The sequence below is a fragment of the Arachis stenosperma genome, chromosome 10 (genome assembly GCF_014773155.1).
Source record: "Arachis stenosperma cultivar V10309 chromosome 10, arast.V10309.gnm1.PFL2, whole genome shotgun sequence".
In the NCBI taxonomy this organism is placed as follows: domain Eukaryota; kingdom Viridiplantae; phylum Streptophyta; class Magnoliopsida; order Fabales; family Fabaceae; genus Arachis; species Arachis stenosperma.
Genome location: NC_080386.1, coordinates 129237558 through 129255562, shown reverse-complemented (window position 1 = coordinate 129255562; position 18005 = coordinate 129237558). Strand labels below are relative to the sequence as shown.

The 18005-nt window shown below is 30.7% G+C and overlaps 1 protein-coding gene across 1 annotated transcript; it reads right to left on the bottom strand.

The window, feature by feature from the left end:
* Positions 1–2757, bottom strand: LOC130956488 (zinc finger protein CONSTANS-LIKE 2-like). Its single transcript, XM_057883540.1, has 2 exons — positions 1797–2757; positions 1–421 (listed from the first exon to the last, which is right to left on the bottom strand). Exons 1-2 carry the CDS (start codon positions 2616–2618, stop codon positions 65–67), a joined length of 1179 nt encoding a protein of 392 aa, XP_057739523.1. The 5' UTR covers positions 2619–2757; the 3' UTR covers positions 1–64.
* Between the last annotated feature and the right edge of the window lie 15248 nt (positions 2758–18005).

Below are 18005 nucleotides of genomic sequence, written 5' to 3'. Positions count from 1 at the left end.
TCTAAGATCAAACTAATTTTCGCGTCTACTATCTCAAAAACAATATCCAACATAGCAGATTTCTTCAGAAGGAAGGAACAATGCCATATCCAGCTTCTGACATTAGGGTTGAAGATAACATTTGATCAACTTCAGCTTCTACATCTGTTCTCTTTGCAAAACGACCCTTAATACGTGGCCTGGTTTCTGCATAGGCCTTTCTTGATTCATATCTTATTTTCTTCTCAAACTTTCTTGTTTTCTTTTTCTCTTTGTATCTTAGAACTCTAGCTACTCTGTCCATTGGAGTTAGAAGTGTTGAAGGCATAGGCATTGGAGGAAATTGCTCACTTGTTCCTATTTGTGCCTTTGAATGTGAGATTGACACATCACTCAATGTTGATTCTGGTACAACTCCAACTTCCATGGATGACATTGAAACCTGAAATTTTTTAATAAGTTTATGAGATCACAATTCAATAAAATTACCCACTAAATCACTCACTTCAATAAAAACACATGTTAAAATACACATTAAAAATTTATAAATATTGTCTTTATACATAAATATATGGTAGTTGATTTTTGTATATATACAATATTTTTTATAATTTTAAGAACATGATTCAGATAGTATACAAATTTAAAAATTGGATTTTTTTTTAAACGAAAAAATTTATGTCCAAATAAAATAGATAAAAACTTATCCTTTTTTGGGTAGCATTCTTTTATGGTAGCCACATCTAGATTTTACAATATTTGGATAACCCTTATTTTGGATTCCTAGTTAACTTTCCCAATTCCCATACTCCAATATATAGTGAGGCTGAGGAATTTTGTACAAAACAAAACTTGGTGAAAGAATTTATTCTTACTTTTTATTTTTTTTTTTTATAAGATAGAGGGGGTAAACCAAGTAAACAAAAATAGTTAAGTTGCCCTTTTGTGTTTCCAGAAACGGAAATAAAGTATTTTATCTCTACAAAGGCAAAATCAAAGTACAACTATCAAGGACATGAACATATATAATTATATATTATCATTTAATTTCCATATCTGAAAGAGGAAAAATACTAAATTGCACATTCTAGCTAGTAAACTTTGGATTTGGATCCTTTAAAGTTTGAATTTCACTTTAGAGAGTAAAGTGTGATTTCTCACCATTTATTACATAGGTGGGACCAAAAATAAATATGAAAGAAAAACTAATCAAAGGTGAAAGATCACAATTTACTCTTTAAAATAATTTTTAAACTTTAGAAAATTTAAATCCGCAAGCTTCATCCCTTTAGTGAAGCGTTGTACAACTTTGAAAATAATCTCAATCCTTGTGTAAGAGTGAAAAAGAATGAAAGCTTGTTAGATAATAAACCTGAATTCAATTTAATCATACATGTATATAGTATATATTTGTTTAAACTTTGAAGTTAAAAGTTTATTTAATCAATCAAGTAAAAATTGCTAAGACTACTACAAAAATAAGAATAGAACTATATTTGAACTAAATAGTTTTAAGTGAAAAATTAGACATTACACCTTTTAGACACTCATTGTTTGAAAAGGTAAAGTAACGAATTTTATCTAAAAAAGTTAGAAAAATTTATGTAATACAGTAAAATATTATTTATATACTAAAATTAAATATCAAAAATTTAAAATCAGTTATATTTATTTTTAATATATATTTTATATTTTTACGTATACTAATTTTGGTATTATCTAATGGTTGAATAGATATTTAATGTTAATTACCTAATTCAAATTGAAAACTTTTCTTAAAGCAAAAGCAAAAGAAAAGAAATGATAAATATACTTACACTTTGACTAAGAGAACCATTGTAACTGAATCCAGCACCGACTTTAGAGGAGTCAAACTCGAAACACTGTTGCATCTGAACCGGAACCACGCTGTCATGGTTGTTTCCCTGATTATGATCGCCGCCATAGTTATGCAGCATATCTTGATCTTGATCATGATCAAGACAACTAAACTGGTTATTATTATTATTATCATCATCACAATCCACAAACTCCAAGTACTCATCACCATCGCCGTCACCGTCGCCACCACAAAACAAGAACCCATCACTCTCATCGTTACCACCCATCCTCACAGGATGCGGCAACAACCACGAAGCAGCTTCAGCCTCATCATCACCCTCACACTCCTCATCCTCCATTTCACATCCATGGTTATAATTCTGATTATTAATTGTACCTTCAATTTCAAACACGTGATCATTTTCTCTTTCTGGTTCTCCTTCTCTTTGTTCTTCTTCTCGGATGAGCGAGGAGCAGCCTGAGATGGGGAGAATGGGGACGCGGTGGTGGCGGCCGGCAAGGGGGTTGGCGGAGTGGATGTCGGAGTCGCAGGAGGAGCAGAGGGAGGCGGCGTCGGCTCTGCAGAGGAAGGCTGCCGGGGCACGCTCGCAGGCCTCGCAGACCCACACGCGCTCGTGCCTCGACGCCACCCTGTTTGCGGCGTGGACTCTGTCGTCGCATGCGGAGCAGAGATAGGCAGAGTCCGCGCGGCAGTACACCACGCAGGGTGCAGAGCGGCACGTGTCGCAGGCACGTGACCAGTTGTTGGTGGAGCTGCAGCTCCCGCCAATATTGATGTTTGTTCCTTCCCTCAGCATGTTTTCTGTTGTAACTGTTTTTGTGTGCGTTTTCAGCAAGTTAGTTAGTTACGGAGCGCGTTGTCTTTGGTTTTTTGGGTTGCTAGAAATTTGAAGGAAGGTAGGGAAAGGAGAGAGTTTTTGGGGAAAGGAAGTTGAGTTGAGTGTTGAGTGACGAGTGATGAGTGAGGGGAGTAGTGAACCAAATAGTGGTGAGGAAGAATCCGGGTGGCCACGTGGCGGGTGCTTATTGGTCCACAAAAGTTCTTCGCACTATCTTGTGGAGTTGTGCTTATTTGCTAATATTTGAAGTTTGAGTTGTGTAAAATAAATTAATAGAATCAATAATGTAAGCTTTGCTCGAACTAGAATGCCAACAAATGTCCGTGGAAATTAGAAATTAGCCCGCACATTATTATTTATATATTTATACAGGTTGTTTTTGTATATTTTTAATAAAATATTTTTTTGAAACAAAAAAACTCAACACATTAAGGTGGAGTATCAATGCAAAAATATTAGATAGATAAAATAAATTAATTTTTAATTATTTTCAATAATATCATCAATAACTCAAAAGATTAAATATCACTCTATTTTTATAATTCCTAATTGACCTATTGACTATTTTCACAACACAGCAATACATATTTTTTTATTTCTGAAAATTTTGTCATTTCTTTTCAACTAAGTACTCTAAATAATAACAAAAAAAAAAAAAAACCAATCAACCACATGTTATGTTTTTCCTTTTCTTATAGATACACATATCCTAACTCTCAAAATGTTACTTAATTGAACCTAGAATACACTATGGTTTATTATTGGCACACAACTAAGCATACCACACTTGTCAAGTAAACTCACAACCAATAAATAAATGGTAATCATTCTTGGTATTCTATTTACATAAAATACAAATACTATCATTTTGATCAATGACCAAATTTACATAATCTCTCTTTAGTATTGACTCTTGCCCACTAACACAAATCAGGTGAATAACTCAATTCGTAGTGGGACCAAATTCTTCTAAATAGAACTAGTAAAACTGTAACTTAAAATATCCTTCGGTAATAGTTCAGCCTACAAAACTAATCGGTTCTCTCTTCCATGTGTTAATATGATTGACTGAAGGACCCTATGAAGTTGATTAACTAACTCCAACTCCCATTGAAATAATTGTCTTTTCTATTGAAAATGACATATCTACTCTAATCTATCCCAAAATCTACAATCTCTTATTACGGATCTGCTTTGATTTGAAACCGAAAAAAGTCTTAGAAAGACTAATTTCAACATACCACATGAATACATGATAGCCAATTATCTTTCCAAAAGTGAATTCTTCTACTATTTTCTACTTCCAAAGATAATCCTCTAATCATATTGTCTCTCACATGTATTTCTTTTATCTGTAATTAACATATATCCTTCTATGAGCCTCATTCTTTTGGCACGAGTTGACAAAAAAGAACAATATTTAGATTCAAATCGTTACAAGAGCACACAATTTTCTTTTATAATGGATAATTTTTTTTTTCAAAAATCTCCACCACCACTTGAACAAAAGAACTGTATTCCAAATTATTGCATCATCCATTTCCAGACCTCCTAACTTTTTTAGGACTTTGACAATATCATTTTTTACTAATGATAACCCATAATTGCCATCCTCTTTATTCCACAAAATTTTCTTTTGTAAGAAAATTAACTTCTTTACCAATGTTCCAGGCATATATGAACTGAAGTAATAAATTGACAAATTATTTATCACAAATTTAATGAAAACCAATTTATCAGTTTTATTAAGTGTTTCCGCTTTTCACAAGTTGAGTTTTTTTTTTCACTTTATTTATTCAAATTTTTTATATCAAAATAATTAAAGTTAAATTATTCTATTAATTTTTATTATTTTACTAAATTTATAATTAAAAAAATTTTAATTAAATTCATGCACTATTTTAAATTTTATAATTAAGATATTGTCGTACCAAAAATATTAGAATTAATTTTAATAAATTAATATAAAAAATTTTAGATCAAATATTTTAATTTTAAAATTTTTATTTTAAAAAAATTAAAATTATTATTAAACAAATTAATTTCGACATATTTTAAAAGAGAATTATTTAATTTATCTTAGAGTATTTTTTTTTAAGATTTAATTGTAATAATAAAATTTATTAACAGTTTATTTTTTTAACACGCATGTTAAAATTTTAATCAAAAGAGATAGAGTAATTAATTTGTTCAACAAGAATAATTTTTATATACTTTTAAAAAATAAAAGTATAATGAAATCCAAGTATCCAATCTAATTTTTTTAGACCAATTTAATTAAGTGTTATTTTTTTAAATTATCAGTTTATTTTATTCAAAATTCAACTTCTTCCTAATTTCTACTACTAGTGTAGTATAATAACTAATAAGAGTATCTTCTTGGTAGGGCCAAGCTTGTTCCTCCTCGGCTTTTGGAATCATTAAAGAGATGGGAAAGTGTGAAACCCTTTTGTTCATAATATATTGATTACACATTTTGGAGCCATGTGTCACTTAGGCTCCACAGCCGTTGATTCGTTACAACTTACATACGGCTCAGCGGGATGATTAGGGACGAGAGGGTTCCAAGCCAGTCAAATTAGATAAAGTTTAAGTTTGACGCACCAAAATTAAACTTGGTTTACATCTTATTTTATAAACTCAAGTTCGATTCAATAAAACCTCACGAATTAGCGAGCTGACTTAAATAATAAGAACATAATCTATAATTTTATATCAATAAATTATAATTTATATATATTAAAAAATATTTAAAAAATAAATTTAATATATTATTTATCTATCAATTATAAATTTTTTATTTATGTCTTACATCAAAACTATATATAAAAAATTATTTTAAAATTTTAAATAATTAAAAATATTAATATATATGTAAAATTATATATTACTATTATATATATATATATATATATATATATATATATATATATATTAAATTATTAATACGCATATCCTATATACATTTAATCTATACTTTTAATATTATATATAATCGAGCTAGCTCACGAACTAATGAGTTGAGCTTATCCAAACTCAAGCTCAACTCATTTAATTTATTAGCTCAAATTCAAGTTCAAACTTGGCTCACCAGCTCACGAATTCATCAGCTTATCAAGCTATTAATGAGTCGACTTCGAGCTGGCTTGATTCACCTTCATCCTTAGGGATGATAATACTAACTCTATATGCGAGTATTCAATTCAATTCGTTAGGTAGGATAGGGTTGAAAGTAGGGTTAGAAGTGAGTAAAGCCAGCTCATGAACCAGCTCGAGTTCGACAAGCTAAATTCGTGAGTTAGTGAGTCAAGTTTGAACCTGAAATTGAGCTCATAAATTAAATGAGGCGAGTTTGAACTTGGATAAGATCAACTCATTAGTTCGTGAACTGGCTCAATTATATATATATATATATATAATATATATATATATATATATATATATATATATTAATCATTTTAATTATTTAAAATTTTATATTTATTTTTTTATATAATTTTGATGTAGGACATAAATAAAAAATTAATACTTTATTGATAGATAAACAATATATAAAATTGATCTTTTTAAATATTTTTTAAAATATATAAGATAATTTATTGATATAAAATTATAGATTATGTTCTTATTATTTGAGTCAACTCGTGAGCTCGAGTCAGCTCGTGAGCTTTTGGTGTGTCGAATTGTGAACCAAGCTCAATATTTGTAAGCCAAGCTTGAACTTGAGTTTGGTCTAACTCAACTCAACTCGACTCACTTCCAACCCTACTTTAAAAGTAGAGCAAATTAAGTTACGGATTTAGGCCTAATTCTATCCCATTAATTTGCACTCTTGACGTATTTTATTATGTAATTAAAAATTACTATATAAAGTCATATAAAATAAAGTTATTGAAAATAAAACTCATATATTTTTTTTTATGATTTTGTTATTCTTTTATTTTATTAGTATATTTATAAACTATATAAAATGATTAAATATTGTGTTTAGTTAAAAAAATTATTGTAAGTCAAGTCAAGTATATAATTTTAAAATGCAGATAAGATTAAAGTTGAGAGATTCTCAACCTACAAATAAAAGGATTAATCTTCACATATAAGCCTTTTAACTATATAAGTCATACAAGTCCTAAAAATCCCTAATCCCTAAAACGCGCCTCTTATGGCATGTATGTTTCACGCGCCTTCTTAACAAATTTTTCAATCAATCAACGCGCAAATATATAACTTCCTTTTTTGAAAGGATTTCGTTTTCTTTTTTGAATTCCTTCTACGTTTTCTTGTCTTCTCTCTTCGATCTCTTTCGTGCGTTTCTCTCTTCATTCTCCTTTGTCGTTTACGTAAGTTTCTCTCTCTGTTCTCTTTCTTCATTTTTCTCGTTTTTCATTGTTTTTGAAATTAAGCTCTTAAATCGTTTTGAAGATAATTGATGATTCAACTTCAGATTATCAACTGAATCAAAGCAAAGTGGATTTTGAATTTGAATCCAATGAAGTTCATGAGGTGTGGTTTAATTCTAGTTAATAATTGAATTTGAATTTGAATCCAATTAGTAGTTTATAATTGTGTAGTTGAATAATGCATGAACCTTGTCTGTGAAATTTGCTGTTCATTATTCCTTGTTTGAATTGAATCTAATGTACTAGTTTTGATGAATTTTTTGCATTTTATATCAGATGTTCGGGTGTAAATCAGGAATATTTGGGTGTATTTTAGGAAAGTTTGGGTGTATTTACAGTTTATGACTTTTTTATCTCTAATTGTCTTATTCTTTTAGTTGAATTGTTTTAGTTTTTGTTTAATGATGATACATGAATCTGATTTTTGTTATTTTTTATGATGGTTTTATAGTTCTATTTGCATTTTATAGTTTATGTTTGTTTTAATATGGTGTATTTTGAGTGTATTTTGCAGCCCCTCTATAGTATTGATGAGCAGTTTGTTTTACACATACAAGCGTTTTTCTCATACAAGTCTTTACAAGTCTTCTCATCATTTTATTTGTTTTGAATCCAATCAATTGGCTGAGGTGTGATTCAATTCAGAAGAAAAAAATGTAGCATTTTCTGTACAAAAATGCTATTTGTACACTAAAATCAGCTACCAATGTATTTGTGTATAAATACATGTGTGGTTTAATTTATTTTCAATGTATATTTGTATTCCAGTATGTATTTTATACTAGTGGCTGACTTTGGTGGCTAATTTTAGTGTACACGTAGCATAACTCATTTCTGTATTTGCAGCAAATTTGGGTGTAAAACGAAGATATTTAGGTGTAATACGAAGATATTTGAATGTATTTTAAGGAATTTTGGGTGTAGTTTTATGCTGATAAGTTCTGCATAATTTAGAACTCTTTCTCTTCTTCCTCATATTCTGCTGCTACTTTTTTTTTATCATCATCATCATCATCTTCTTCTTCTTTTCTTATTCATCTTTTCCTTTTTGTTTTACATTCTCAAGTTTCTTCTTGTTTTACTCTCTTAACAAGAATAAAAACAAAAAATCAAACAAAGAAAAAGAAGAAACACATAATGCTCTAAAATTACTTGGAAAAGGATGAATTTACATTCATTTAACTAAAAGAAAGAAAGAAATAAGGAAAAGAAGAAAAAGATACAGCATTAGAGGAAATATTTTTTTATACAAAAATGCTATTTGTATACTAAAATCAACCAACAATGTATTTGTGTATAAATACATGTGTGGTTTAATTTATTTTCAATGTATATTTGTATTCCAATATGTATTTTATACTGATGGCTGACTTTGGTGGCTGATTTTAGTGTACAAATAGCATAACTCATTTATGTATCTGCAGCAAATTTGGGTGTAAAACTAAGATATTTGAGTGTAACACAAAGATATTTGGGTATATTTTAAAGAATTTTGTGTGTATTTTTATTCTGATAAGTTCTGCATAATTCAGAACTCTTCTTCTTCCTCCTCCTCATCTTCTGCTGGTTCTTTTTTTTCATCATTATCACCGTCTTCTTCTTTTTTTTATTCATCTTTTTCTTTTTCTTTTACCTTCTCAAGTTTCTTCTTGTTTTACTCTTTTAACAAGAATAAAAACAAAAAAATCAAACAAAGAAGAAAAAAAACACATAATGCTGCAAAATTACTTGAAAGAGGATGAACTTACATTCATTTAACTAAAAAAAAGAAAGAAATAAGGAAAAGAAGAAGAAGAAAATGCAGCATTAGAGAAAATATTTTTCTGTACAAAAATGCTATTTGTACACTAAAATTAGCCACTAAAATCAACCACCAATGTATTTGTGTATAAATATGTGTACTTTAATTTATTTTCATTGTATTATTTGTATTCCAGTATGTATTTTATACTGGTGGCTAACTTTGGTGGTTGATTTTAGTGTACATGTAACATAACTCATTTTTGTATTTGTAGCAAATTTAGATGTAAAACGAAGATATTTAGGAGTAACACGAAGATATTTGGGTGTAAAACGAAGATATTTGGGTGTATTTTTATTCTGATATGTTCTGTATAATTCAGAACTCTTCATCTTCCTCCTCATCTTCTGTTGTTCTTCTTCATCTTCTTATTTCATATTCTCATAATTTTTTTTAGGAGGAAAAAATCAAACTAAAAAGAAAAAAATAAATAATGTTGCAAAATCAAAAGAAGAAGGAGGAGAAATACGATGATAAAGATGAAACACGCGAAGAAAAAGGAGGAGAAATATAAAGAAAAAGGAGAAGAGGAAGGAAGAAGAGGAGGAGGAGAAACGCGAAGAAAAAATGACAGTTATAATTTTCATCGAGGCAGAAGAAGAAGAATCGTTCTTAATGGTGAGGGAGCGCTTTGAAAATGTAGTGCGCTTGTTAAAACGCTTTTATAGGTGAGTGTAGCTTTTGTTGAGTTTGACCCAACTTGTAAGACTTGTAAATAAAAAAGACTTGTATGTATAACATGACTGCAAATAAAATAGAGTTTAATTTAAAAAAAAAATTCACAAACAAAATTAAAATAAAATATAAATCTTATCGATCCTAATAATGATAAGATATTGATATTGTAATTTTTATAATCGATAATGATAATAAAAATAATATATAATAAAAAATAACATTATCAACTAAAAAGTAAAGAAATTTCATTTCCTCCATATTAACGTTCATGTATATCTTCTCTACATATTATTAATTGTTATAATCATATTACATATTTTTTTTTGTGACTAATCATATTACATATATATATAATTAAATCAACTTCCCATATAAAATATATACAATATGATTTAATGATTATTTTTTATTATACATATAAAGATTTGATCTAATTACGGAAACGGATTCTCTTCTTTAGAGAAAAAAATAGATAGTATTAATTGTTTAATTTAATTTTTTATTATTTTTTTCATATTTATTTTTTATTTTATTTATAAAATTAATAATAAAAAATTACATTTTATTTTTTTAAATGTTAAAGAAAATTGAGAAGATCTATATTCTCCTATCACTACTATATACTTTAACTTTTTCGTTATATTGACATACCAATTCAAAAGTTCGTTTCACCGGTAAGATATCATAGCATTGGGTTAATTATTCAACTAGTAAATCACAATGGAACCACTTCAATTAAAATTAATTAATTAAATATTTAAAAATAAAACATATATAATATATTTAAAAGTAGACTACATACACTAAATAAAATGATAGTTTATATATATGATTTTTGAGAAGTATTTGTGTAATTTCAATATTAAAAATCAAAATGAGAATCTTATGAAGTCCAAAGGTCTTATTCTTTGAAAAATTACGTTATATTAGGTTTGGAATTTAAGAAAACCAAAAATTTGAATGCAATAGGGTTGACAAAATTGAAAATTCTCTTTACTCCCCCTTATATTGAAATGACAAAAATGGCTCTTAAACTCGTAAAATTTCTTTTCACTCCTGCTACGGTTAGATCCCATGCGAATTAAGGTATTGTTTGATGAGTTGTGCTACATGGCTAAATAGTAAATACTAGCTAAGTCACAAAAAAGTTAGGGGCACCACTACTTCTTCCTTCTCCCTTTTCTTTTTCCAGCATATTGTTTTCTTTTTTTTCTTGAACTTGGCAAAATTGAAAATTAGAACTTTTGATAGATTTGATTTTTGAATTTGAATTAAGTAATAGTAGAGGTGACAATCAAGGTTATAGACATATGAATAAGAGAAAGAAATTGAGAAAAAAAAAATATTTAAGAAATATTTGGAAATAGAGATGCTAAAAAACCAATATCTTTAGTGAAAAAGTCACATAACATTTATCCAAAAGGTAGTTTGTTTAACAGAAAATAAAATAAAAAATCAAATACATAAATTTTTGTTGAAGTTTTTGTGTTGTTTCGACTAAATTTTTGCATTATTTTTTGTATAGTTTTTACTTTATTTTTGTAATAGTTTGTGTTATTTTGTTAATTTCTATATTAAACAAAGAAAAATAATAAAAACAAAAAATAAAGTTTCTAATTTTTTTTTGTCACTTAGTTTAAAATTTGATTAAAAATGATCGTACGCCTAGCTTTTCTTTTTTTCTTATTTTTCATGCTTGATAATTTTATACGTAATCTTATCATAATTAAATATTCTTAAATGTACTATGTTATATATAAAGTGGAATGCCAACTTTGAGTGAAGAGTATGTTGCTAACCTTATATAATAGAAATTCCTTTTTCTTGGTGTTTAATTTTTTTAAAATGTTTAATTTTAAAAGTTAATTTAATCTTTAAAAAATTTCAATGATTTAATTTAGTCTCTAAAACATACTTGCGTCAGTTAAGTTGTTCGTTCCATTAACATTAGTTGACATATGAGAAAATTTTTAGTATCACATTCTTGATGTGTCACATGAAGATTGAAGACTGCACATAAATAGTTAGGGAATTTTTTTAGTTTTTTTTTTTTTTTTTTTTTTTTTACCGTAAGTCCTCAACCTCAATAAGAAAAGAGGGAGTTTTAATAAGAATAGCAAAAATAAAAATAAAACATACATGACTCACATTTTTATTGATTTTCTATTTTTACCTATTTTATCATATACATTAAAACATCAAATACTAACTATATAATAATTTTTTTGACATTAATATCAAGATTATTGTAAATAAAAATTTTATTACTATGCACCACATACAAAAAAAAAACACTCTTATTCACTTCTAATACTTCTAGTATGATTATCTGAATTTGCAATATTTTCCGATCTTTAGATGAAAGTGAAGTCTTTTTTGGATTAGTTTTTTCAAATGTATCTAATCTATTGGATAAAATTGTTAGAATTTATTTTTCTCAAAGTTGAGTTTCCAGTAAACTTGTGATGATCTAATTGTCACTTAAAGAATTGTTGTTCTGTTGTTTTAAAAATCAAGGACTCCAGTGGTCCTAGTGCTTCCTCTAATACGCACTGAACTATAATTTTCAGCCCATTTACCATTGCCATGAACTATAATTTTCAGTCCATCCACTACTGCCATTAATTTAGATCCTGTACATACAAATTCATATAATAAAAGCACTATTTTATAATTATCATGAAGTAGATATCTTCCAACAGCAAATTTTTGTTTCTCCTAGATAAATTTAAAATATATCCATCATGATCTAGTATGAGAAGTCAAGTATGTTCTCTTCACAATGTTTGTTTTTGTCCATTCTAAAGATTAGTGAAGGGTGATGTTTGGAGAAGAGTGAAAATTATAATTATATTTTGAAAAAAAAAAAAAAGAGTATGCATTGCATATGATAACTTTAATCCTTTTTTATTTTTTTTATCATAAAGAATGCAATCTTTATTTTTTACCGAACTTCCAACTTTGTCGTAATATTATCAAATAGTTACAAGAATGATCAATTTGACTCGTGTTGATTTTTTTAAGAAGCCAAGTTGAAGCATTAAATTTTTTAAAAAACCAACTAATTTAAAAATCAATGGAGTAATGAAGAATGTCACGATAAAACAGCCAACAGAAAACTAAAGAGTAGCACAGGTGTGAATGAGTGGATAAAAAATGTGCAGTGAGACACTGTGAGTATTGAGTTGTTTGTGCAAATATCCGATTGAGGGGGAGAGATAGCTGAGTGAGTGCATTAAGAAAAGAAATTATGAAACTAGAATTAGGATTGCATATACATACACATACAAATGTGGAATCATAAAGAAGGTAATAATAGAAATAAATAGTAACGAGTAATTAAGGTATTTCACTTTCAGGTTACTCTCTCAATTCAGATGATGAAGCCACAAATCTTGCAACCTATCTTTGGAACCATTTCTTTGGAGGATCACCATCTTCAAGTTCAAGAACTTTTCTTTTTGTCTCTTTATCTATGTATATATACACACATACTTTGTGTTAGTCTTAATTGGATCACTATTTAATTTCTCTAAGATTTTTTTTTTCATCTTGGTTATTAAGTGCTTATTATTTGAGAAAGTTCCTCTACTTTGAACTAAGATTGATTTAAAGCATTAAACTGACTCATCTGTAGATGTTCAGGTTGTACAGCCACCACAATTAGTTATCTTTTGGAGGGGCGAGGAAACTATCTAAAATACTGGAAATATCATCAACTAAATCTATGTGATCTTATCAAAATACAAATTCAAAAGTTAAATAAAAAAAATTAAATATAATTATCAATCTAAAAATTATCAATCATCAAAACCTGTAATAACTTGTAACAAAATAATTTAACTTTTAATTTTTATACACGAATATATATAAATTATCCATCAATAAAAGTATAAAAATAACGATTAGTTTAACACCACTTTCTCCCACTTCGCTTCTGCCACCGTCAAATCACCATCGCCAACAATGCTATCGCCAGCCAACCACCGCCAACTCCTTTCTACAGTGCTGCATAGAGAGTTCTGAGGTGGTGGTAAAATGTTAAAAGTGAGAGTGGATAGATCATTAGAAATGGCCGTATCTGCAGCTATAATTTTATTGTCAAAGGCAGAAATATTGAAAAATCTATTTCATAAAAAATCACATGTCTTAAAAAATAAATTTTAACTTGTGTGTCCACTGGTCCAGAGAAAAGACTTCTTTCAATGAAGCAGTTTTTTTGAGATCTTATCTTTGACGTAAGCGAAAGTCTCTATTTTCACGATGAATCGAGGTGAGAAGTATACAAAAAAATATATTTTATTTTCATTTTCATCGAAAATTTTAAATTATATAAGTTCTAGTGTAGAATGCACTTTGTGTTCATTTTTATTTACTTTATTTTAATCTTGTAAGCCTACTTGTACTATCATGATATATGAAAAAAGGGGTACTCTTTCTTCTTACCGTCAACACGGAACAACAGCAAAGGATTTTGACTGAGATCATTTTTTTTCAAACTACTTGTACTTTGTGTTAAATTTTTTTGTTTGAAAACTATTAACAAATTACGAGTGCGGCTTCCTGGAACTGACCACCCCAAGAGCCCCAGCACGCCATTTCATTCACCGAACCTGATCTTTTTTACTTAAGATCATGTGCATACATTCGTGAGCTATTAGAATATTATCGGATATTAACCTTCCTTTCAAGAAAGTTTTTTGGGTAAATTTCATTATTAGAGTCCGCTGCATATAGGATTTTGAAGTATTCCATCCCATATTTTTTTAACATCTATGCGTTCTCAATCCAGACCCCTTCATCATTCTTTAGTGTCGTGATCTTAATCAATGGATGGTTAGGATTAAATCTAATCAATTGTCTAGATTAATCATCTAGAACCTTCATTACAAATATCCATCATATCACAACTTTCTAAATACTTCTAGATTATTTCAGATTACTCTTCATAGGGTATTCTAGAACCTTCTAAATACTTCTAGATTATTCCATATACATGTACACTCTTCTAAAATACTCTATGACCTTCCAGAGTCTTCTAAAACCTTCTAGGATATTCCGGGACCTTCTAAGATATTTTAGAATGTTTCGGAACCATTTAGAGCATTCTCAAAACTACAGAAAACTATACAAACACTGTTAAATTTAACTTTCTAAAATTTATCGTGACATTCTCCCCCACCAGATGCGTAGACGTCCTCGTCGTATTCTGTTCATGATAGCGTTCTAGGTGTTCTTGGAATTGTCACAGATCTTCATGAGCTTCCTAGCTAGCTTCGGTTATCGAGAGTCCTTTCCACTTGATCAAGTATTGGATACTTGGTGGTACTGCTCTTCGTCGCATGACACGATTGGCTAAGATCTCTTCGATTTCTTTATTAAAGGATCTAATCATCACAAGCAGAGCACAACTTGAGTCACCTCTACTCGGTTCATCTTGGTCTTCATGATATGGTTTAAGCATACTCACAAGGAAGACCGGGTGGATCTTTATAGAGGGAGGGAGTTGTACTTTGTAAGCAACCTCTCCAACACATCCAATGATCTCAAATGGCCCTTCGTATTTGCAGATTAAGCCCTTATGAACCTTGCAAAAGGTTTTGAATTGTTGTGGAAGAAGCTTAATCATTATCTTGTCTCCCACTTGATAGCTTGCATGCTTCTTATCTGCCCATTTCTTCATCCTCTTTGCAGCTTTGTCGAGGTAAGAACGAGTGACATTTTCTTGTTCTTTCCATGACTTAATCATAAGATAAGCTCCAAGGCTCTTCCCTGAGTAAGAGGAAAAAAGAGAGTGTGGTATAAGCGGCTGTTGTCCAGTCACAATCTCAAATGGACTTTTCCCCGTGGACTCTCTCCTTTGCAAATTGTATGAGAATTGAGCAATGTCGAGGAGTTTTGTCCAATCCTTCTGATTAGCGCTTACAAAATGCTTAAAGTAACACTTGAGTAAGGCATTAACTCTCTCAGTCTGCCCATCAGTTTGAGGATGGAAGCTTGTTGAAAAATGAAGCTCCAACCCAAGGAATTTGAACAGCTCTGTCCGTAGTCGTCCTATGAATAGTGGATCTCGATCACTAATGATGCTCTTAGGCAATCCCTAGTATTTCACCACATTCTTGAAGAATAGTCATGCTGCTTCCTCTGCAGTGTAGTCAGTAGGAGCATGTATAAAAATAGCATACTTTGAAAATCGATCCACTACCACGAGAATAAATCAAAACCCCTCGGACTTCGGTAAGGCAGAGATAAAATTTAGAGAGATACTTTCCCACGGTCGCTTTGATGGAGGCAGAGGTTCCAACAGTCCACTTAGTATCTTGCTTTCAATCTCATCCATTTGGCACACATGACAAGTCTTCACATAGCTCTCAACTTCATCTCTCATTTGAGGCCAATAATAAGAAGATTCAATGAGAGTCAAGGTCCTTCGCTGACCTTGGTGACCAGCCCACCTGGTGTCGTGGTATTCTCTCACTGATTTTTTCTTAGATTTTTCCATTTAGGGACGTATAGTCTTCTCCCTTTAGTGTAGAGAATGTCGTCTTCTAGCCAAAATCTTTTGCTCTTATCTTCTCTGGACAACTCCACCAACTTCTAGGCTAATGGATGATGCAACCCTTCCTTGATGGTATGCACAATATCTCCTTCGACCATGGAAATGGCTACCAACTCAACCTTGCGGCTGAGCGCATCTGCTACTACATTAGTCTTGCCTGACTTGTATTCAAATTCAAAATCAAACTCAGCTATGAAATCTTGCCACCTAGCTTGTTTGGGGCTTAATTTCTTTCGAGTTTGGAAGTAGCTTGTAGCCACATTGTCTGTCTTGACGATGAAGTATGAACAAAGCAAGTAGTGACGCCAAGTTCTTAGACAATGCACCACTATGGTCATCTCCTTCTCTTGAATGGTGTATCACCTCTTTTTATCATTCAACTTGCAACTCTCAAAGGCAATAGGATGTCCTTCTTATATCAGAACCCCTTCAATGGCGTAGTTAGAAGCATCGGTGTGGACTTCAAACACCTTTGAGTAGTTAGGCAGTGCTAGTACTGGTCCTTTTGTGATAGCAGCCTTCAACTTATCAAAGGCCTTTTGACACTTCTTTGACCATTTCCAAGAGTGATTCTTCTTGAGAAGATCAGTTAATGGTGCAGCCTTGGCGGAGTATCCCTTGATAAACCTCCGATAGTAATTAGCTAACCTAAGAAATGACCTCAATTCAGATACCTTATTTGGCAGCTCCCATTCTTTGATAGCTTTCACCTTTCCTTGATTCATACAAAGAGTTCCATCTTTAATTATGTGTCCCAAGAAGTGGACTTTGTCCCTTGCAAAGGAACACTTTTCCTTCTTCACATATAGGTTATTCTCTCACAAGATCTTTAACACGGTTCGTAAGTGTTCTACATATTCTTCCAAAGTATTGCTCTAGACAACAATATCATCTAAGTAGACCACTACAAATTGATCAAGGTAAGGTCGAAAGATCTCGTTCATCAAGGTACAAAAGCTCGCAGGAGCATTGGTCAAGCCAAAAGGCATCTCCAACCACTCATACGATCCATACATCGTAACACACGTGGTCTGAGGATCATCACCATCAGCAATTCTCACTTAGTGATATCCTGACCTTAAATCCAATTTTGAGAACCACTTGACTCTACCAAGTTGATAAAACAAATCGACTATCAAAGGAATGGGTGTATTTCTTATTGATGGTTACATTGTTAAGTGCTTGCCTCTTTGCCCTTCACAGCATTCATGAGTTGGATAGATCAAACACACTCATTTACTTGAGTTTGGGCCTCTTGTTCCTCGATGATAGATACCAGAGTTCCTAACTTGGGACAGTCCTTCATTTGGTGTGGTCCCTTGCACATGAAGCATCCTCCTTTGGGCACAAAAGCTTTCTTCTTTTCATCGTACTCTTTCTTTGAAGAGTATTTTCCTTCTTTCTTGGTTTAGAAACTCTTCCCCTTGTCTCCCCCACCTTTAGTAGAACTAGGTTTGGAGGAAGATTTGGGTTTAGAGTCTCCCCTATGATACTCAGGGAGTGATTCGGCCACCACGATGGCCTCATCGACATCCTTAACATTCCTTCTTTGTAGTTCTTGCTTTGTCCAAGGTTGGAGTCCATCAATGAAGAAGAACAATGCATCCTCTGATGCTAAGTTGATGATTTAAAGCGTGAGAGTAGTGAACTCCTTTACATAGTAGCTAATCGTACTCTTATACTTCAACTCCCTCAACTTCTTTCTTGCTTCATAGACCACATTCTCGGAAAAAAAAATTGTCTTTTCAACTTTCATTTGAAATCTTTCCACGTGGCTATGTTGTAAGTACCCTTTTCCATATCTACATACTTTCTCCTCCACCACAAAGTAGCATTATCAGAAAGGTAAAGAACTGTAGTGCGTACCTTTATTGCTTCTTCGACCACCCCTTAGCCTTCAAAATACC